This window comes from Pygocentrus nattereri, chromosome 17 (genome assembly GCF_015220715.1).
Source record: "Pygocentrus nattereri isolate fPygNat1 chromosome 17, fPygNat1.pri, whole genome shotgun sequence".
NCBI classification, from domain to species: Eukaryota; Metazoa; Chordata; class Actinopteri; order Characiformes; family Serrasalmidae; genus Pygocentrus; species Pygocentrus nattereri.
The window spans coordinates 16196744-16220352 of NC_051227.1; the positions used below are offsets into that span (position 1 = coordinate 16196744).

At 38.9% G+C, this 23609-nt stretch overlaps 1 protein-coding gene across 2 annotated transcripts in view; it reads right to left on the bottom strand.

The window, feature by feature from the left end:
• Positions 1 to 1112: 1112 nt before the first annotated feature.
• agla (amylo-alpha-1, 6-glucosidase, 4-alpha-glucanotransferase a) overlaps positions 1113 to 23609 on the bottom strand; it is a 58318-nt gene continuing 35821 nt past the window's right edge. For both annotated transcript variants that reach the window (XM_017721172.2, XM_017721173.2), the window contains exons 18-34: positions 22511 to 22635; positions 21312 to 21424; positions 20360 to 20494; positions 18034 to 18164; positions 14676 to 14812; positions 13945 to 14078; positions 13412 to 13587; positions 12998 to 13100; positions 11338 to 11563; positions 9857 to 9968; positions 8425 to 8560; positions 7451 to 7563; positions 6279 to 6490; positions 5420 to 5517; positions 5231 to 5318; positions 4955 to 5088; positions 1113 to 2779 (exon numbers count right to left, since the gene is read on the bottom strand). In XM_017721172.2, the coding sequence (XP_017576661.2) occupies positions 2662 to 2779; positions 4955 to 5088; positions 5231 to 5318; positions 5420 to 5517; positions 6279 to 6490; positions 7451 to 7563; positions 8425 to 8560; positions 9857 to 9968; positions 11338 to 11563; positions 12998 to 13100; positions 13412 to 13587; positions 13945 to 14078; positions 14676 to 14812; positions 18034 to 18164; positions 20360 to 20494; positions 21312 to 21424; positions 22511 to 22635 (2291 nt within the window). In that variant the 3' untranslated portion in view covers positions 1113 to 2661. The remainder of the gene's footprint in view (positions 2780 to 4954; positions 5089 to 5230; positions 5319 to 5419; positions 5518 to 6278; positions 6491 to 7450; positions 7564 to 8424; positions 8561 to 9856; positions 9969 to 11337; positions 11564 to 12997; positions 13101 to 13411; positions 13588 to 13944; positions 14079 to 14675; positions 14813 to 18033; positions 18165 to 20359; positions 20495 to 21311; positions 21425 to 22510; positions 22636 to 23609) is intronic.

Here is a 23609-nt window from a genome sequence, read left to right on the forward strand (position 1 = left end):
TTTAGATCATCCTGAATTTAGAGTTATCAAAATGTCCAAAGTATGTTGCAAATACAACTAAGTATTGTCTTTACTAAAGAACCGCCTTTTTAAAAAGTGTACTCCAGCAAGACGGCCAGCAAGGTGCGGGGTTTTTGATAAAGTGGCCAGTTAGTGTATATTATCACACTTACGTTGTACATGAACCACAAAAGTTGTTCAGAGTTTAATGCACAAACCTCTATAACTGTTGCTCCAGTGCTCACATGACCATAAAGGTAGTGAATCAGACATGTTTAGTGTCTAAATCTGGGTTCTTTTGTTTAGCGCTGCAGCTACAAGGCTATCGCTGCTAACAATGGAAGTCAATAGTCACCTAAATGTTTTCTGTAAACATGTCCCATCCCAAATACAACTGAGAGTTAAATCAAACGCAAATCTTCAAAAAGATTCCTACTCATTTTCTCTCATTCTGATAGAAATGTATTCCTCACTTTGCCGGTTTTAGCTTAATATTTTATTTACTGATTTTGTTGATATATTTTTTTTGGAGTTGCTCTTGTACTTCTGAAATGCTTTCGCTTCTGACTTTTGGCACTTCTTAACAGGGGGCAGGGCTTAGAAGAGTTCACCTGCATTTTTGACTGGTCAACTGATTTGGAATGGAAAAAAAAATGAAAGCATTTTAAAAATTTAAGCAAAAACTGACAAAATGAGGAATACAGTTCTATTAGAATGAGAGAAAATGAGTAGGAGTCTTTGAAAAAGTCAATTTAAATCTCATTATTTATATTTACAACATATTTTGATACTCAATATTTTGCCGGTGGAATTTGAAACTTTTGCCATAAAATGATCTCTATATTCAGACATCAATATAAAAATGCCTTCAAGTAAACAACATGATAACACTATTACTGTAAACATATGTGGAAGGACCGACCCAAGGCTATAAATACCATGAATATCTACCATGAAGGAAGCATTTACTTTTAAAGTTTTACAATGTTCTAGATAAACAGAGTATCTCAATGTCTTAAATAAGACTGCATGTAGTTTGTATTTTAGGACAGTCTGAATGAAAAAAAGGTTTAATGGTTAATATAAAAAAACTGATTAAACCACACTGACACTTTCTGGATCTCTCTGTTTATTTCTAAGCCTCCAGTGTGTTTTAATGACACAACTCTGTAACTTTTTTAAGTTTTAACATTCACATGTAAGAGACTCTACAGCAGGGGACGGAAGACAACCACCAGCTTTTTCAAAAGTAAACACAGTGAAAGGTTCAATGCTACCAAAACCACAAAACACACAGTTACACAAACAGTAGCAAGACTACAGCAATCAATCCAATTACTTAGAGGGCATTCCATGTTAAAGGGGAACCCCACAGATTTTTCAAAATTCCTGCTGAATTAAATGGTTAGTATGTAAACAGAGTCGTTCAGAGTGGTCTGGTGTGAAATGCTCTGTTGAGTCAAAATTGTTCACAGTGGTGGTGATAGGAACCAGACGTCCACCTATAAAAGCCCCCTCACAGACAGCTATCTAAGGAAACAGTTATGAATTCACTGCCTTATGAATAAACTGTTTGACAGTTTTGAGATGGTTTTTGAGCCAAAAACATATTTTGTTATAATACATTCATGGTGAGAGTGGGTGGGGGTACATGCGGGGTGTTGTGCGGCAGGAGTCTTGTTTAGGTTCACTGTTGGTTGTGGATAGTAAAGAAAGTGGCTATATTTCTGTTGTAGTCATGGTGACCCCTGGTTCCTATCACCTCCACTGTAAGAAATCAGAGTCAGTCAGTTTCTCTACAATGAACCATCACCGTAAATGACTTTGCTTACATCTTGATGATTTATTATGCAGAAATTTGGCAAAAACTCTGGAATTTCCATTTTGGGTAAGCCTTAACCAATACCTTGTTTACACCTAGCAGCTTCATGCGTCGTATCAGGATTATATCCGGATTGAGACAATACACATAACAATGCAGGTGTAAATGTACCTAATAAGCATTTAAAACACATTTAAAACTGAACACAAACCTCATCATTAGCTCAGAGATGTATTTAGCAAGATGTTATACAAGTGTAAATGCATTCGACAACCTAACAAAAAAAATGCCCACTGGACTGCCACCGCTAAACAGAGGCATCACTGACTCTTAAATTCAGCTCCTGAGGCTCTTTCAGCTTGTGTTTGCAATACATGAAGTGGGTTAGACCAAGAATTAGACTTCCTAATTATACTGGCAGAACACAGGTTTGTGTAACCTTTTGTACCATACAGTGCACATACTATATCACACACAGAGCTGTTAGCTTATTAGATACACCTACGTTCTACCTACACTCACTGGCCACTTCATCAGTTAGCACTTAGTAGATACACATATGAGAATGATCCACCACTCAAACATGTGGTCAGTGGTGGTCTCCTTCCACTAAACAGAGTAGGAGGGGGCTGATGAGCTACAGTCTGCAACTCTAAACCTGCAAAGTGCAACTATTTTGTAGGCGTTTCTGATAAAATGGCCAAAGACTAGGACAAGGTAGGCCTAGCTAATAAACTAGCAACTAGGTGCATACTGTTTCTACTGCCTCCAAGAAGGTAAGGTGCAACTGGAGGAAAGCATTCAGGAAGACTTGAGGCAGGCGCTCAGCTTCTCAAATTTCACAGATCGTTGAGGACCTCCAGGACAGTAGCAATGGACCAAGCCTGCGTCTCACAGCTGAAGGAGCAGTACTGACCGTTTTCATTGGTCAGCTCTGGCAGACCTTTCCAAGGGGACCTTATAAGGGAGAAAAGAAAATGGTGAGAATAATTCAGCTAATAATGCTCCAAAGTTGTACTGGACCAGGATCAGCTTAGCACTAGAAATTCATTCACTAGAGCAGAAGTAGTTTAAGCAACGGTGCCGAATTAGGGATGAGTATTTTCACCATTTATGCCATTTAAATATCTGAATATTTTTAATAAACAGTGTTTGAATACCACAAGAAGAAAATATTTTGGATTGTTATGAAAAAAAAAAAACAAAACAAAAAAAACATTGAAAACAAAAAAGCCCAAACTCATTTCTCATTTTCACCCCTACTCCTTGCTTTCGAGTGTCAACTTGCCCCTTGGAGCTGAGTTACATGGGGTAGTGGTTGAAATTTTCCCTATGAAATGGGACCCTCAAATAAAAAGAGCATCACTTCATTAACAGCTACCAGCGCTGCCCTGTAGGCGACCCTGCCCGTCTGCAGTGACAGCAGAGGAGGGGAAAGTTCAGCTCCTCACTGCTGGGCTTTAGTTACATTTAGGGATCATATGCCTTCAAAGAGGGGGGCAGTTATTTATTATCACCCCCCCTAATTCTTCAGTGATATGAAGCTGAAGTCAGATATTCACCAGACCGTGTTCAAAGTTTCCCTTTGCACTTTAAATGGAGGAGCAGTACTGCTGGACTATTTAAGGTGGAACAGGAACGTTAGCTAGCTACTGAGACATTAGCACTACTACTAGCTATTTTTTGCGCTTGTTATGAAGAAAAGCACCATAATGCACTGAAACAGCATTATACTAAGATAATACAGTGGTTATCATAAATTTGAACAGAGAAAATGCTTGTTTTTTGTTGGCTTGCACAGTCATTTAGCTGTTTTTTCTTTTTTTCTCATGTTTGGAGTCTCTGAAAAACCTGTTTGGAGGGCAATGTAGCCCCAACACTTCACCGTACTGCTTTGTCTCAACAAAAATCAGGACACCCTACCCCTAGACATGAACATGCGAAAGGACTAAGGGCTAAGTGGTAGTGGTGAGGGGTGAAATGGAGTTGGGCCCAAGATTAGCAATTGCTCATTACATGCAGACAGCAAAAAAGTGATCTGTACCTGAATGTTCAGTCAATTTAGTGATTAATCTTCCACAATTTACACTGTACAATTGTCACCTTCCTGTCTAAAGGCCTTCCATATTTAGCTCTGAATGCGGCCACTGTGGTTTAACAGCTGCTTAATTCTGTGTACATACACCCTTTCATCTACTGTAGTCAGAGCACATATGGACTTAAGTACTATATAAATATATTTACTTATCCCTGCTGTCGGGAGAAAACCTTGTATCTCCATTTTTGACATAATTACTTAAAAATGCCTGTTGCCCTTTACATTGCGTGTAAATGTCAAGATGAATGGACAAAAAGAAACGGCCCAAAATGACCTGGAAAAAATTCTGGTCCAATTGACTTACATTAAAAGTAAAGCATGTTTTTTCCTTCTCCTGTAAAGTTACGGTTTTGGAGATACAAGGTTTTAATCTGACAACAACGATATACTTTCACTGCTTACATTTCCAGCTTTACAGTCAAATGCAAAAGTTAACGTCAAAGTGAAAATAAGTTACCGCACACAGAGAAAACCGTTAACACGACACTTTTTTCTATTTATTTGCAGAGTTTGACATGTTGCAAAAAAGAAACATAGCATATAAAAAGTGGCACAACTTTTGCAGAAGCCACATTTTATGCTTTATTTCCCCCCCCCCAATATTTAAAATCTAACAAATATACAGTAACTGTGGATTAAAATATGCAGAAGTGTGTCTCTGTAGAGGATTTGTAACTTATTTACTCTTGGAAAATCAACAAAACGTCATTCGACCGGGGCGCCTACCTTCTGCATACAGTATCATACAGTATGTATGTACTCAAGTATTTTATAGTAACTGTACTTTCCTTGCACATTCTTTACATTAGCTATAGACTCTTTGTTTGCTATCTATCTATTTCATGTATGTATAATGTATATTTTTGGATTTTATGGTGTGTTGACACCTGCATCAGCAGGTACTACAGTTCTGTCCTACATTCAGTCAACAACTCACAATATAATGCATGATTTAATTCTTGTTTTACCCGATTAAGTAAATGATATTAAGATGAATATTCATATATTTAAATACCACGCCCATCCACCATTACCTTTCCAAGTGCACGTAATGACGAGAGAGGACGTTCTTCACTAAATACACCGTCTTGTCGTAAGTTTCCTTCCCAAGTTTCTTGGCAAAGTATAACTTGGCACGTAAGAAGTAGCCAACTGGCCAGAGCCACTCCTGGTGAAGACAAACAAACAAACAAACAAACAAACAAACAAACAAACACATAGAAGATCAGTATTCCACCATCAGGAATTAGGATATAAAGCAAAATCAGGAATCGTCAGCTATGAGGAAGTAAGGCTGATTGTTTTCTTACAGGGCCTTGGTGGTAGTTAAAGCCTTTGGCTAGGTTGTAGTTGTCGTTGTGAAGCGAGTTGTCATAAACGCCGCAGTAAACCATGTCACTGTTTGGGAGGAGTCAAGACAAACAGTGACTCAGCGTCAACAGTTCACAGCACAGTGACACAGCTTTTTCAGTGAACATGGGAATGTCGAAATGACTCACTCTGGGTCCAGCGTCTTCATTCCGAGAGGCCCAAGCAGCTTCTTCTCAGCGATATTCAGAGCCTCCCAGGCCCTTTCAACAGTGAACAGCTCTGGAGCCTACAGTAAAAAAACAGACAACCTGAAATCCATCTGACCTTTACTCTGGTAATGTGTATTCCTGATCATATTAAAGCTATTTATTTTGTAAGTTATTTTTTGTTAAAATGGAAACATTTTAATGGAAATATTGGAATAATTAATAATATTAATGGAATAATATTTTAATGGAAATACTGGGCGGCACGGTGGCGTGGTGGGTAGCGCTGTCGCCTCACAGCAAGGAAGGCCCCCCCGCGACCCTGACGGAGAAGCAGCTTAGAAAATGGATGGATGGATGGAAATATTTTAGAGATTCATTACTGAGTCAGAAGAATAAAACAGGCTAAAATTTTTTGTGTGCCTGCCAGTCGCCAGTCATTGAGAACCAGGGTTTTGCGCTATGTTGCGCACTTCCCCTCTCGCAGATATTTTACTGACACAGCAATCCCCCCACTCTCTACAACGAGAGTAAAACCGAAGTTATAAAATCTAATGCTCTAATGTGCTGTGTGGACATCCACTACCACAGGATCTTATTTGACCGTAACTGGGCATTTATTCACAGATGAGCGGCAGCAGCGTCTCATGTGCTCCAAACAAGAGCAGTGAATAAGAGCCTTCTAGTTCACTTGCCACATCACTTCCATTTGGCTTATTAATAAAAGAGATTAGAAGTAAATTCATTATGGATCATTACAAATGCTTTGCTTTAAAACTACCAAGACACAAAGCTCTGTGTCTCTGTGTCTACTCTGTGTCTCTGTGCGAGTTGTGCTTACCACCACCATGGCGATGGTGAAGTTGGGGCGAAGCTGATAATCACACCAGGGGCTGGAGGCTCCAAAGCTGTCTTTATAGATGCCCCTCTTATGGACCAGCTCGGGGTGTTTCTCATTGGGGTCGTTGAGGTCCTGAGACACGTAGAACATTTTCTCAAAGTTGTTCTGAATGTTCTTGTTCCAGTCTTCATAGGACAGCGTGAGCTTTGAACCTAGAAATTAAGGAAAAAGAAAATGACATCTGGTTCACATTCAGCAGATGCTGCGCTAAAAACGGCACATTATTTGTTTTAGCCAACAAGCACAAAACCTGCTCTGTTGATGAGCTCTATTAACCCTTTAATGCATATCTCAGCAGTGACCTCCCCACCTCTTCTGCCTTGCCAATTTTCTTCAGTGGTCAGGACCCCCATGGACCCTCACAGAGCAGGTTTAATTTGGGTGGTGGATCATTCACAGTAATGTAGTAACACTGACGTGGTGGTGGGGGTGTGTTAGTGTGCGTTGCACTGGTCTGAGTGGATCAGACACAGCAGTGCTGCTGGAGTTTTTAAACTCCTCAGTGTCACTGCTGGACTGAGAATAGTCCACCAACCAAAAACATCCAGCCAACAGCGTCATGTGTGTCAGCGTCCTGTGATCACTGATGAAGGACTACAGGATGACCAACACAAACTGCGCAGCAGCAGATGAGCTGTCGCCTCTTTTCTTTACATCTACAACGTGGACCGACAAGGTAGGAGTGTCTAATAGAGTGGACAGTGAGTGGACACAGTGTTTAAAAACTCCAGCAGCACTGCTGTGTCTGATCCACTCATACTAGTGCAACACACACTAACACACCACCATCATGTCAGAGTTACTGCAGTGCTGAGAATGAACCACCACCCAAATAGTACCTGCTCTGTGAGGGTCCATTGGGGTCCTGACCACTGAAGAACAGGGTGAAAGGGGGTAACAAAGTATCAGAGAAACAGATGGACTACAGTCTGTAACTGTAGACCTACAAAGTGCAACTATAGAGTAAGTGCAGCTGATAAAATGGACAGTGAGCATAAAAATGCCTGATCGGTGTATATAGTAATATCTAGAGGGTTAGACATTAGGTTACCTTCAACTTGTACTTCAGTATAACCTGCAGGTGACGCAGAGGGAGTGACAGTTGTCCTTACCGTCTCTGTGGATGTTTATGCTGGTGTAGGGGAAAAGACCCTGCTTATTGAGCTCCACCAGCCAGCGCACCGCAGACTTGCACAGAGCCACAATCTCCACCGCAGAGCCGTCCCTGTTACAGCAACATGACAACCACTGAAAAGAGCTTTACTGTCTCCTCATTCCTCACACATACTGAGGCATCAGTAATATAGAGCATCTAACAGACTGCAAGCTCTGAGAAGTATCCAAAGGCAGGCAATAAGAGCGTCATTCTGCCAAACGGTGTCCTACAAATTTGAAGATATAAAAAAAAAAAAAAAACAGAGCTGAGCTCTATAGTACTTCATTGTACCTTATAGTACTGTAATGAAGATATACTCTTCATTAACATTTGGTTACTAAATAAAAATATTTAATGTCATTCGCTTATATTGGTTCAGCACCTGTACTGCTCTGTGACTGGTCACACCTCTGACTTTTGAGATTTAGCATTTTTTTTTTTTGTGGGATACTCGTTAATCCCACAAACAGGGAAATTTCACCTCCGCATTTAACCCATCTGTGAAGTGAAACACCACATACACACTAGTGAGCACACTTGCCCGGAGTGGTGGGCAGCCCTATCCACGGTGCCCAGGGAGCAGTTGGGGGTTAGGTGTCTTGCTCAAGGACACCTCAGTCATGTACTGTCGGTGCTGGGGATCAACCGAATTTTATTTTCGACCAAAATGATCCTAAACAGAGAAGACTGTCCTGTTCCTATGTTGATAGATACTGTATGTACTATGAAGTTCCACTGCAGTTACTCAGTACTAAAATAGTTTTTACCTTCAACCTGAGCCATTATATAGCTTAATAATCCGATTAAGTCTGCTCTGCACACCGCTCTAAATATCAGAACTAAAACATAAGCTACTGGAAACTCAGTAATTAGTAATCAATTAATCAAACAAAGCAGTGCAGTCTGTTTGGGAGCAGTTGCCATACGTGCCTGGGTGTAGCAGGAATTCCTTTGTTGCGTGCCCTTTCACTTTCGCCCATTTTGTCCATCCAGGTCCCACAGTTGAAGCGATTGCCTCCATAAACAAAGCCAGTGTCCGGGTTCACTTTGGCCACAATGTTGAAGCCTAGCAGGAGAATGGAGGAGAAAAGAAGATGCTTAAGAACACATTGTTTTCATTATTAAATCTGATTGCCTGAGCTAAACTGTTCTAGAACACCTCATGTACACAAGTGTAAAAACAAATACTAGAATAGAATAAACTGTATTGTCCATTTCTGGAAATTTGTCTTTGGCTTTGCCAGGCTGCACAAAATAAGAATAATATAGAGATAAATAGCAGAAAATGTGTACATACCAATTACAAAACCTGACACATTAAAACACACCTAAAAACATATAGCAGCTTTAAATACACCCGCTAATCAACTAATTACAGTACAGTTGAAATGAGCTATGTTTTTATCATATCAACAAGTGAAATTCAATAAGGAAAAACATTCTACCCTTCAAAGCTTTCCAGCAGGGAGAAATCTGAATTTGACAGAGGATGAGTAGCATCACCCACAATTTGCTGGGCTTTCTTCCTACTACTAGACAAATATATCTCGCATAACTGTTTTTTGGTGTCCACGTTTGTGGTGATTAACATTGCTTTTCTTTTTTTTTTACATCATTACTGTATTTTCCTCATTTTGAACCACTGGTAGCTGATCACGCTGGATCTACGACTCTTCAAATAAAGCTTTTAAAAGGCAGGTTCCTTTATGGCGCTGTAGACAAAACCAAATTATTAACCAAAATTATTTCTAGATTCTACAATGCTGTGAATTTGTTTATCACTGAAGTATGTCAAGTCTGAAGAATCAGAATCAGAAGGGGAACAGGCCGCTGAACTGGTAACATCAGCAATGAGGAAAGCTTAATAAGGTTCAGCTTATTTCCATGTTCACCCTGCATTCAAGTAAAATAAAAAGTCGCTAAAAAGATTGAAATGAATAAATTCTGTCCCACAAAGTTTATTTTGTCTATTCATATAGCTATAAGAGCATGTACTGCTTAAAATATGGACAAAAGCTTTCTGTAGGGTCACAATTTAGGCAAATAAGACAAATGTAATTGTGATTAACTACACAAAAGAATGTAATTAGTCATGGTTATTGTCAGCCCTAGCGAAAACCCAAGTGGCTCCACTGTGTCTGACACACTCGTACCAGCACCACACATTCTACCATGTCAGTGCCACACTGCGCTGAGAATCAACCACCACCATCTGGACAACAGCACTGACAGCATTGACAAAGAACCAAAGATTCTTAGTTATGGGGCTGACAGTGAATGAAAGGAAAAGCTATAAAACCCCAGCTATAAGTGATTACTAGCAGCAAAAGACTAGTGTGAAATATTCCTTTAGAAGAGTCACCTTCATCTCTCATGTTGCGGTCAATTTGCGGTCCAGCGTTTCTCTCCCTGAACTCAATCCCCTGCATGTGACGCTGCAGAGCTTCATGAATCACATCATACAGAGGTTGATCCTGCAGAATCACAGAGAAACACATCATACATACACACACTGTCACGTGTCCGGCCTGGATAAGGGGTGGCTTCTCTCTCTCTCTCTCTCTCTCTGCCTGTCTCTGGTATAGATTGGCAGCGGTGTCATTCGTCATTAGAGGCTTGACGTTCACCATTTAATGACGATCATCATGCAGACCTCCGTCCGTGGAGGAGGGACCTGAACTTTAAAAGCAGCCCAGCAAAGTTTGTTGAGAGGCCTGCGTTTTCCCTGTGCTCTGAGCTGTTTTGTTGCTCCTGGTCATCGTTACTGACGCATGCAGTTTTGTGTGTGCTCTAGCTTTATCTTGCCATATGGCGTTTTGTCCGGCCCATGTCAGACTGGTGTTTTCATGCCTCATGTTGTCAATCATGCTTTATTGCCTTGCTGTGTTACAGCTGTTTATGGTCTTTCTCTCTTTCTCATACGCTGCTGTGTTTTCTTGGGGTTCTGGACGGGTCAGATGGACACGCTCATACATTTTTACACCATGCAGCAGCCCAATGTATAGACACCTTAGGTAAGGGGTGCCAACTCAGCTCCAAATATTGCAAATAGTCACGTTTTGGAGGTCTCACTATGGTCCTAGCATGAGTGCACCTTACCCCTAGTGTGCAATAACAGAAAAAGAAGCAGAATCCGATTTGTGTCCTGCTCCTTCCTGGTTTGTGGTGCAAACATCATATTTTAAACCATATGCTACTGACCCCATTATCCCCTAGCCTTTCCTGTGGGGTCATAACCCTCACCATGCAGAATTATGCATGAGCCTCTTCCATCTGTTTCCAATCTCCACTTTCACCATCCTCCTCATAGATTCACCACATTATTAATCAGCCCCACTCTACTTCATTTATCATTGATCACTTTCTGACCACACAACTGCTGTTGCTAGATTGAGAGTGAACCACCACCTGAAAATATCCAGCCATGGCTCTGTGTTCAGAAACTGACCATGGATGAAAAGCTGGAGGATGACTAACACATACTGCTTCAACAGATGAGCTACAGCCTCCAACTGTACACCAGCAAAGTGTAGCTGCAAGAGAGGGGTTTCTGATAAAGTGGCCAGGGAGTGCATCTACATATCTACAGATAAGGTGTGTACTTGGGGAAAAATATATATGAAAATTGGGGAAAAAAAATGTTGTTTTGATATTAAAAAGTGAGTAAAATGGCACAGAATAAAGACACAATGCAAAACACGCTGTTTTGTTAACTTACTATTTGATGTTCAATTAACTCAAAATGATAAAATCAGCCACATTAAACTGCAAAAGTGTCTTATCTGTTTCTAGTACTGAGTACTGATTGTGTTGGGCTACAATTGGATTTTTATACTGTCTCACCACTGTGCCTGGAGCCTGTGGCTGTGAGTCATCTGTGGGGTACATCCTGGAGACGGGACACTGCAGGATGTTGGCTCCGTTGGGCACTATGTTGCAGTAGTCCTGAATACACTGCAGCCACCACCACACAGCATCACGGCAGTTATAGCGGGCAGATACTCCCTCACCCAACAGGTTAGGGATCAGCCCGTGCCTTAGAGTACCAGCAAATGACAGGATAATGTTCCTGAGAGAGAGAGAAAGGAGACAGACAGACAGACAGACAGACAAGAGTTTTTATTTATTATTTTATGCAGGCATCAAATTCAAAATGAGTGAATATTTGCAAAAAACAATAAAGTTTATCCGTTTGAACATTAAATATCTTGTCTTTGTAGTGTATTCAATTGAATATAGGTTGAAAAGGATTTGGAAAATCATTGTATTCTGTTTTTATTTATGTTTTACACAACGTGCCAACTTCACTGGAATTGGGGTTGTACATGACCAAATCATAAGGCAAATTATTCAGTAGCTGCATGAAATAAATGTTAATTTTTATTTTATTTATTTATTTTTTTTGGAAAAGCTCCTCTAAAATGAACAGAACATGTGTTTTATGATCTACACATATTGCTATATACTTACAATTTACTGATGAAAGCCAGCAATCTCAGACACTGTATTATTTTATAAAAGTAATGTTTCCAGAGCAGATCACTGAAGAGACGCTGTCTGTTTATAGTTTATAGCCCAGATTTGGGGAAAAACGGCTCGACTTTCAGTAGAAAAACAAACTGAGTTCAGCTTCTTTTATTATAAGGGTTTAAAACGACATCACCATCTATTTGACTGGAAACAAGAGTTACAGCCTCAGACGACGCCCAGCTTCTGAATGTAGCTTATGAAATATGAACTTTATGAAGAACATGACAAAGTGTGTTTTGGAACCACTGGAGTTGAAAAGGTTAATTATAAGAGATGCAGTTGGAAAATGGTCACGTAGAAACTAATTGACTTCTTTTGGTTCATAAAACCACACAAACATTTTAAGTGGACTATACGGAAACAAAAAATAAATGCAAGAATTCTGTAGGATATGTACCCTTTATATAGTATAGCCAACCCTACAAATACCGCTAGGCTTCTAGGGGTTAAACATCCATAAAACAAAAAATATTTTTTATTACTACGTGACCAGTGTTGGGGTATTTAATCAAATATGTAATGTGCTACATCTAGCCACCTTTTCCAAACTGCACTGAGTTTACTTTGCTCTTTACGTCCTGGAAAGAACAATTTCACTAATCATAACTTTACTTCTGTGTTACTCTCTAAAACCCACACTGATCTGAATCAGCTTAAAACCACAAAGGAAAATTCAATTCAGTGCTTTTGCTAGAAATAAACAGCCAATCACAGTAAACAAAGTTTTAAGGGCCACTAAATCTTACTGCCTTTACTCTGAACATGCAAGAAACTAGCCAGCAGAAGGAGTCGAAGTACAGCTGCCTTGAAATAACATCTTTATAAATAAAATGTAAAACTTACAGAGCTGTTTAATGAAAAGCAAGGTACATGAAAAACGTTATCACATTACTGTAACATGCTACTTTGTACTACTTTAAACTACTTCTACTGTCTGTGAAGATAAGAATTAAACAATGATGTTTTAGGTTACCTGGCCTCCATGTGACGGCCAGTGACCAGCAGGAGGCCCCGCAGAGCGATGAACGTGTCTCTGCCCCAGCAGCGGAAAATTCCAGCCGAGAAATGAGGTAAACCTGTGAAACACGGAGAAGTCAGAAATATTTAAAACACTCGTCAAATGTTACCATGAATACGGACGTTCATAGCTATTGGGGATGCAGTGGTACAGTGGGCCCAGGGTTTGGTATGTATCACAGTTTTCGCCACGGTAACAGTACAGTTTTGGTATTTTTATAATTAAGAAGCAAAAACATCCCCCTATAATCAATGAACTCTTTATTTTGCTTATAGACAGATAAAACTATCTATTAAGAAGAATGCCTGACTGGCCGGTGTACATCTATAATGTAATTATAATAGGATGAAGAAGGTGTTGCTAGGCGACCTGCTGCCATGGACACGCAGCACTGCTCCTGCTGGTTGGTGATAGTGTTGAATCTGTAAGGAACATTGGTGAGTGCAGGAGAGAGAGGAGGCAGAGCGGGGAAACGACCCACTCCACACATCTGCACTGAGCCCAGAGCCAACGACCGCACGAAAGAGGAGCCTTCCTGCACAAAACTGACAAACAATCATGCAAATCAGGCATATTACTGACACTACAATTACATGTTTTCAAAACCTGAAACCTTTTGATATTAGTTAGAATGAAAAAAACATAGTAATAATAGTGAACAATAAATGCAAGGTAAGCATCTATAAAGCATCTCTAGTGGGCTTTCCAAATAAATTGTTACCGGCCTAAAGGGGCACAGTTATTGTAGGAGTGGATGTATAGCAAAAATTACAATAATAACTACAGACTTTAATTAAATATTTACCCCTTAACTACGTTATGACTTCATGAATTATAGCTCAGAGTTAAAGTTATACTGACTAGTGGACAGACAGTGACTAGTGGATGGATGAGTGACTAACCTAGACATTTGTTTGAAGGTGGCATCGAGGGCAGTGGTGTAGGCCCCAACCAGAATGGCATCAAAGTAGCAGGGGATGAGGTAGCGAGGGATGTGTTTGAGGTAGCCAAACATGGCCTGGAGCCACTGACCAACCTGTGAAACATGACAAGACTCAAAAGTCAGTTTTAAACCTTTCAACACTTGCCAGAAAGCTTTGAATTCATAGAGGTTTTAGTTCTGGCCTTTATCATCTGCTTTGACTAACAGCAAAGCTCTGTTATTAAACCTGACGCGACCGAAAAAAAGTGACTTTAACACAAAATTTCTTCTCTCACTCACTTCTCTCACTCACACTGTCATCTTATTTTATACTCAGATTATAGACATTTATGATCTGTTTTTCTTACACCATAAAGGGCTTTTCTATTTTTTCCTTTTTTTACTGTTACCATAAGTAAAAGTAAGTATAGTAAGTATCTATGTGGTTGTAAGTACCAAATATAGTTTTCCAACCTCTCTTAATGTGAAAAATACTCTGTTTTTATTACTGAGCATCAAGACTGATGCTGTGACATCACAACCATGAGAAATTCAACACGGCTGTTTCGCAGATTTGAAATGATTAGACTTGGGAGCAAGTAAAAATTTAACAGTTTTACAAAGTACATTAAACGGGTCCTTTAAGATATCTAATACCTCTTTACATTTGACTTATTAGCAAAATTTACTGTGTTTTCTTGTTGTGCTCACCTCTCCGAGCGTTCCTCCACGGGACACCAGCCGGTTACTCACATAATCAATCATCCAGTCACCCTGCCTCAGGTTATCACAGAACGGGTGGCCCAGGTCATTTTTAGGCCGAACGTCAGCCATCACTGACAGCAGACCTGCGTCATAAAGCACACAAGAGTTTTCGAACATCCGCCTCCCTATTACATCTTTAAAACTGAAGCCGTGAAGGCTTTGCAACTCTCAGTTTCTCTAGACTAAACAGAATTTTTAGATCTGAATCTCTTTTGACAGCGTAGACTAGGTTCACACCAAGTCCACAAAACTGGCCCCTAATGTAAAAACCTGAATTTTTACTGGAAAAAGTGATATAAGTGATTTGTTTTTATTTGATTTTATTAGACAGACCTCTGGAACACTAAAACTTACACAGTAAAGGACATTACAGGCTTCAGATTTCAGATTTTAAACTAGAGCTGCCATCAGTGTTTCACCCAATGTGGGAAAATCAATGTACACCACTGTTAATGTACACCACCGTTAGCCTGGCACTAACTTAACCCTGCATATCCAATAGAACACTAATGAGCATTGCTGTAGTGCAGTGTGATGTTACAGAGTGAAGGGTTCTAGCACTTGTCATTAGAACAAGTGAGGGAACAAATTCCAATGACAGCACTCGACTATCTCGCCTCTCCCTCTCCAGGCCTTCACGCCACTGTGACTTCACGCAGAGTGTGATGTCAGAGAGGTTTTCAGGGCAGGGGCTGATGGGTATCTGGTTTGTTGTGATGTAATGTAACCTTTAAAGTGAGACCGCTGGTTAAGTAAAGTACATTGTAGCAGTGATTCTAGGCTGGACAGCCTGTTTGGAGTATCTGGGTATTCAGGCCTGAAGTCCCCAAGATGCAGCTCTAACAGCACCAGCGGTGAGAAATAAAATACTGGAAATCTCAGGACATAAATAAACTTTGTATTTGTCTCCAAGCTGGGAGTGTGGCTATAAAGTGTAATTCAGGGTAAATCATTTTTATAAATATTTATAATCACGCTTTCATAATGCCTTATGAATGTGTTTATAGATGCTTACAAACATGACATTCATAGAATGTTTCTTTTATTACAAGTAAAATGCCTGGAAAACACGTAGAACATGATTAAAAAAACTAAGGGTGTGAAGTTGAACGTAGAATTAACATTGTTCCTCCTGGACAGCTTTGTAAACATGACATATAAAGAGTTGAACTGTTTGAATGGGTGACCTTATGTAATCAGTCACCTACAAAAGAATATTTGGAAAGTAACTAGAGAGCAGGATTAGATAAAAAGCCTCCCTCAATAAGCGAAATATAATGGTAATTTACCTCACAGAACAAATCAATACTTTTAGATACAGAGTTTATCGAGCAATTTGATCTTTGAAGCAGTGTTAGAATAATGCTATACTTTCATCATCTATATTTAACCAATTAACTGACCCATCTCCAAAGTAGTTGGTGAGTGGGCCCGTCCAAATGGAAGTTCCATACTGCCTTTCTTGTACTTTTATTACACAATCAATTAATAAAAAAAAAACTTTGTCATTTGTTCTTCTGACCAGGGCTGGGCAAAATGACAATGACTATCATTATTGTGATAAACTGCTTCACAATATACATTTCTGAGCATACTGTGGATATCATCAGTACTTAAAAACACTTCCCAACCGCATGTCTGAATACCAAGATAGCATAACTCGTCTAATAAATCTGATTTAATTAATTAGATTTAATGAAATGTTGAATAAACACAAATGCATTATAGTAATTATGGCACCTTTGCATATAGTTTTTATAGTATTTTTAAAAATGTGTGCTACTTTGTCTGTTCCAACTTATTAGATGTCAGAAAAAATAAATACTGTATCATAACTTTTTAAAGTATAATTGTGATGCGACATTTTTAGTTTTTAGTACCAAAAACAGTTTTCCACCTCTCAATGCAAAAATGAAATAGTCTAGTAATAAACTTTTATTACTGAGCCTTTAAGACTGATGCTGTGACATCACAACCATGATAATGAGCCGTCTTGCAGCTTTTTTCCATATAAGCAATGTTTAGATTTGTGAATGAATAATAAATTAACAAATTTTACATAGTAAAAAGCAAGGAAAATTAGTTTTTAGTGTGTGACCTGCAGGAGATATATATATCTCCTGCAATATATATTCAATATATTCAGTATATTATATATATATATATATATATATATATATAATATTGTATCATATCATGTATCCTGAAAACTTTTTAAAGTATTGTGATATTAAATTAGCCATTTAGACCACCTTTACTTCTTGATGAAGCTCAGCTTACGTGTGGAAATGTATTCCTGTTCGTCTGAAGCAATGATAGTATAATTCAATACATATATCATCTATATCTAAATAACGATGAAAGTAAACAAACAAACTACCTCATTGGCTGACAGTGAAGTCATGACAGTGTTTGGTAAAGCTAGCAAACTCTAAACAATGGTGGACTCTCTGGGTGTGATTCTTGTTGATGGGCGGGAATGGGAAGCAGATTGTGCACCTATTTAAACGGTAGGTTGAGTATTTCATACATCTCCTAAAACTGATCTCCCATGTTTCGCATTAATCAGACTCGGCTCAGTTTGCCAAAAAAATATTAACCCCTTTTGTGAGTTAAAACGGGTGTGACAGAGCCAGAAAACATGACAAGACTCAAAAGACAGGGTCAAAAGTTTAAACTCTTGCCAGAAAGCTTTGAAGTCATAGATAAGAGGTTTTAGTTCTGGCCTTTATCAGCAGGTTTCTTACATCTGCTTTGACTAACAGCGAAGCTCTGTTATTAAACCTGACACAGCCAAAAATACATGCTTTTAACACCAAATTTCAACTCATGTTTGTCTCACTCACACTGTCATTTTGCACTCAAATTATAGACATTTATTGTCATAGACATGTTTTTGTTGCACTATAAAGGGCCTATTTTCTATTTTTTTTCTTTTATTATTGTTACCTTAAGTTCCACTTACAATATCTGTGTGGTTGTAAGTACCAAATACAGTTTTCCAACCTCTCTTAATGTAAAAAATGTTCTGCTTTTATTATTGAGTCTCAAGACTGATGCTATGACATCACAACCATGATAATTTCAAAAATCTCCCATGTGTCGCTTTAATCAGACTCGGTTCAGTTTGACGGTTTTAACAACGGGTCTGACAGAGCCAGAAAACACTACAGCTTACAGAACTGTGGCCTTCTGCAACAACAGTACTTACATTTGACAAACAACACTGAAATGATCAGAATCAGAAAAAACTAAAAGTAGAAAAATCAACATTAAATCACTTTTAGCTACGCTTGGTCTGTACCTTGCAGGCCACCATACTTGAGTGCTGTCCAGCCAGGGATGCTGTAACAGCCTCCTCCATCTTCTTTCTCCTCTGAATCACAGCGGAACAACAGCACATTCATATCAGCCAGCGTCAGCTTCTCCATGACCCTGCAGAGGGAAACGCAGCACTCACACTTGTTTAACCCCATCAAACAACAACTTGCCAGCTATTCCGTTGCGTTTGTCTCCTTTAACTGATTAAATCTGCTCTCAGAGCAGCCGATGAGTGTGTATGTCCATGCTGGTCAGTAAAATGGATCAGCATGTGGAATTGGAGTTTTCTGTGAGCTGCTGTGTTTCCTATAACTGTGTAAAAGAAGCTCCATGCTGCCCTTATTGTTGGATGTACTGTTGTAATCTTTGAGCAACACCCTAAAAATTAAGGTTCTTCAAAGATTCTTTAGTAGAAAAAAATGGTTCTATTTAAAATCAAGAACATGCAAAGAAGCTTTTGTCTGATCAAAGGGTTCTTTGCATCATTACTTGGTTCTTCTTTAGATTGATGGAGATTTGCACTTAGGAACATAGGAACATATTGCACAATGAAGAATGTTCGCATTCTGTATGTGTGTGTGTATTGTATGTTTGTATACTGTATGTGTGTATATTTTATGTGTGTGAGAATGTGCTGTGCATAGTTCTGTATAGAACCTTTTTGAAAAGGGTTCCATATAGCACCAAAAAGGGTTCTTCTGTTGTTATGACGTCAGGCTTGTAAGAACAGAAGAACACATTTTGGTGCTATTTAGAAGCATTTTCAAAAAGGTTCTATACAGAACTATGCACAGCACATTCTCACACACATAAAATATACACACATACAGTATACAAACATACAATACACACACACATACAGAATGCAAACATTCTTCATTGTGCAATATGTTCCTATGTTCCTAAGTGCAATACAGATTTCTATGCAACTCTTATTTTATTTTATTTTATTTTATTATTATCCTTATTTCCTGTAAATAGTCTAGAGATTTAGGCTTTAGTTTTTATTATTTATAATGTTGATAAGGTTTATACTGTTTCTATTACTGAGTGCCTTACTCCTGTTACTCTGCTGCTGCTGTAATACTGTGAATTTCCCCGCTGTGGGACTAATAAAGGATTATCTTATCTTATCTTATCTTATCTTATCATCAATATGGCAACATTAATATACATTCAGTGTAACTCTTGTTGCCCAGCAGTTTGTGTTTCACTGTTTTTCCTCATAAAACTGACAGAAACACTGTTGTGGCAGAGCAGAACTGATGTCACCGATAGGCTGGCGGTGCATGTCAGGCTGAGCGTGCATGTCTGAAGCCAGACCCTTCTCGGATGTTGTGCAGTACATCATGTTAAACACTAAATGAAAACCATCTTATTCATAGTTTTTGATGACATTTTTAAAAATATGGCACTACTAGTGAATTGTGTCAAAATATTGCAGTATTTATCCTGAACATATCTTTCCAATTCATGAATGTTTGTTCAAAATGGTAGTTAAAAGTAAAATGTGTACATTTTCAGTTTTATTAGATCATGTTTTTTACATTTCAAACATGTGCAACAACAGCATTAAGAAATTTCATAACTGCGCTGCAAAAAATGAAATCTTAGTCAGTGTAAACATCTTAAATGTAGTGAATTTATCTAATATTTCTCATTTTAAGACTGTCACAAAAATATTGCAACATTAGCTTATTTCTAGACATTATAACTTATTTATCTCATCAGTTTTATCTTATAAAAGCATCTGATTTCATTGGCAGACCATGTTACTTTTTAAAGCTGTAAATCTTTAAATGAGCAAAATTATCTTCACTATTTCTCAAAACAAGTAAACAAATCTACCAATGGAATCAGACACTTTCACCAGATAAAATCACTTAAAACAAGTAAAAATGTACAGAAACAGGTGGAATAATCTTAGAATATTCTTTTTAAATGTAGTCAATAAATCTAATATCTCTCAATAAGAGACTGTTGTAAGAAGATTATAAGATTATTCCACCTGTTTCAGTACATTTTTACTTGTTTTAAGTCTTCTTATCTTGTAAAAGTGTCTTATTCCATTGGTAGATTTGTTTACTTGTTTTTGTTTACTGCTCCTTTGTTTGCTTTAAAGGGTTAATGTCTGTTTAATGGCATAATTTGCCTAAATAAAGACCAAAAACACATCAATTGAGCTCGATTCCAGTTGACTGAACTGTTTGGCTAATACTCAGAATTATTCTTAAAAATCCAATGAAAACAAATGTGACTGAAGGAAATATTTACACTTTAGTGGAACATAAACAACAGCGCTAACTCACTGTGTCAGTGGGGTTTTCAGGATTTCTGGGGCGTTCTTGTCCGGCACACTGCCTGCTGCGTAGTGAGGGTTGAACTGAATAAGATGGTTTCTCAAAACTCCCACAAGCTCCTGAGCCTTGGGGTCCAAACTTACCCTGCAGACAACCAGAGAAGTGAAATATAGAGAAGTAAGAAGAGATCAGAGACCTTTAAGGTTGTTTATAGTTTGCCTGTATTTGCACATATTTGGAAAGGTTTCCTTCTAAAACGTATTAAACAGACGTTTATGAATTTTCTTTTTTCTCTACAGATACAACAATGTTGTATTATAATAACACCACCTTTAATAAAGAAATAAATACTTTTTTGACAAAGTGTGATATACATAAGCTCTACAAACATTCTTCCTCTTGTCACTAATGGGTATACAGTATATACAGTACCTTGCAAACATTTAAAGGCTCCACCAAGATTAGATTTATTGAGCTGTTTATCTGGGCAGTACATGTTTATTTGCTCAGAAAAACACTAGTATTACAATAAATATTATAACGTGTTCCATTTCCAAACCTCTCCTCGAGGAAGATCAGCATTATTTGTTGTTTTCATCCAACACCTGTTTTGTTATCAATACATCATTATGTTAAATCAGGTGCTGCAGATGAAATTGAACAAATCCCTGTGATTCCAAGAGAAACATAGAACCAACCTTTGTTCTTTAAACTCTCTCACAACATATCTTTTTAAAAATAAGTTAAAAAAATGTTTTGCCTTTTGCTGTGTTTGTTTATTTACTGTCTATTCTAATAATATATGGTCTATTTACCTGAATAAAACTGAGATAACTGTTTTAAAAAATTAGCTTAGGTGGCTAAAACTTTTGCCCAGAACAGAACAGTTTTTTGGGATGAAACTCTTAATTGTTGTCTGTATTTATTTGTGTATATAAAAACTGTTCATGGCTTATTGAACCTGAAAGTGATCACACTGCCAGGCGTGAGGCGCTCGAACACGATCTCCTGCACAAACTCGTTGCGGCCTTTGGACGTCACCCCAGCCTGCTTCACCACCCTGCTGTCCTTCAGCTGGAACAAAAAAAACAACTACACTGACCCGATGACTGAAACAGATAAGACCCATAACTGCAAACATGCAGTACAGTTAATCAGTTCATCACCATCACTGTTATTATTATATTACTGTTCTGCTGAAACCATCTGCTGGAGCCTATCCCTGCGGTCATCGGGCGGAAGGCAGGATACATCCTGGACATCGCCAGTCCATCGTAGGGCAGACAGACAGACATACGCAATCACTCACGCACTCACACCTAGGGGCAATGTAACATGTCCAATTGGCCTGACTGCATGTCTTTGGACTGTGGGAGGAAACCAGAGAACCCGGAGGAAACCCACACAGACACGGGGAGAACATGCAAACTCCACACAGAGAGGACCCTGGTCACCCGGCCAGGGAATCGAACCCAGGCCCTTTTTGCTGTGAGGTGACAGCGCTACCCACCACGCCGCCGTGCTGGCCTGAACATTTTCAGTCCCTGTTTAATTTGCTCAGTTACACTGTAAACGAGAGTCACCCTCAATGTACTTCTGAGACAAAAAAGAGGCTGACTGGCTGACTGACTGGCTGACTGGCTGGCTGACTGGCTGGCTGGCTGGCTGGCTGTCCATTCTATTTTTGCTGTATTCAACAGAAGCCCAGTTATTATAACCTACGTGACTGTATTTGTATTTTATTTGACATTCTGTATGAACAAGTTCAAGTCTTGTCTCTTAATGGCAAAAATGTACAGGATGCACACAGAGTCCTCTTTGACTTACAAACACAAATGTGGTATGGAAAGTTTCTTACCTGCACTTTCCACACAATATATCTACTCTATTTCAGTGAATGATAAATGAGAAGTCATTAATATGAACTTTGTGGTCGTGAGTGTTTCGAAATGGTGAGGCCTCAAGTAGAAATAAGAACCAAGTGCAAAGACTAAGTGTGAAGATCCCACAAAAGAAAGCATTAGAGTGCAGAAACCAGCCCCTCCTCTGTTCTGAGGGTTTCAGAGGCGGTCTCGCCGTTTTATTGCATGAGCCAGTTGGAGCGCTTTCAAACAGAGCCATTGTGTTTTAATTAGAGCCGTTCCAGTGCACTCCCCTTACCTGGATGTGCTCTTTAATCTCCACTGTGAATCCAGGCAGGCCATTAATGCTCTTCTCATCTTTCCTGTAGGAGCCTGCCTGCCTCTCCACTGTGCGAGCCTCCAACACCACCTCCTCTATCTTACCTGAGAGAGCAGAGAAAGAGGGGGAGGACAATAATGTGAGCAAAAGAGAGGGAGATAGAAAGAGTAGTTTTCCTGCTCCCCTTCTGCTCATGTATACAATTCAAATGAGCAATAATTTGCCAGTCGTTCAGCCAAGAGTTGTTTGGTGTCTAAAGTTTGCTTCTCTAGTTTTAACGTGTGAAGGATCTGCTGTATTATATCACTGTTATCAGAATAAACCTGGAATCTCCAAAATGGTGACTTTACAGGAGAAGGAAAACATCTAATTTACTCTTAATGCAAGTCAATGGAACCAGACTTTTTTCTAAGTTTGGACCATTTCTTTTGGTCTATTTATCATGAAACTTACATACAATGTATAGTAAAACAACCGGCATTTTCAAATTATGTCAAAAACTAAAAAATTACAAAAAATGGAGATACCTGGTTTTGTTCTGACAGCAGTGATGTGTCTTATGTGTAATACTATGCTCAGTATTTTGTGTTTTAATATGTCTGTGTGTGTTTTATGTGAGCTGGACCTGAGATGACACCGGGAGGACATTGTGAACAGTTATTCCCATCTTTTTATTTATAGGAACAGTTGCTGCTACTGTACCTAATTTGGCAATGGTCCAGGAGCAGCTATGTGCCTGGGCCTATATAAAGACGGTCATTTTCTATGTCGAACTAGTCAGATTGGCATCTGTGAATTGTGTGCACAAAGAAAGTGGAGTCTAAAAATTCTGCACGCAGGAACTACGAGGCTAATGTAACTAAAAACAATTAATGGAAGCTTATTCTGCAATTAGTTCCGGTCACGCAAGCTTTTCCTAACTGTGCTGTTATTTCACCATAACATCACAGGTTTTTTTCACAAACACTGTATTACCCTGCTGAAATGCCGTTGCTAAGCAACGACTTTGACAGCTGTAGGAGACACTCAAGCCATTTGAATGTTTTTACTTCTTACTTTATGCACAAACAGAAAACGG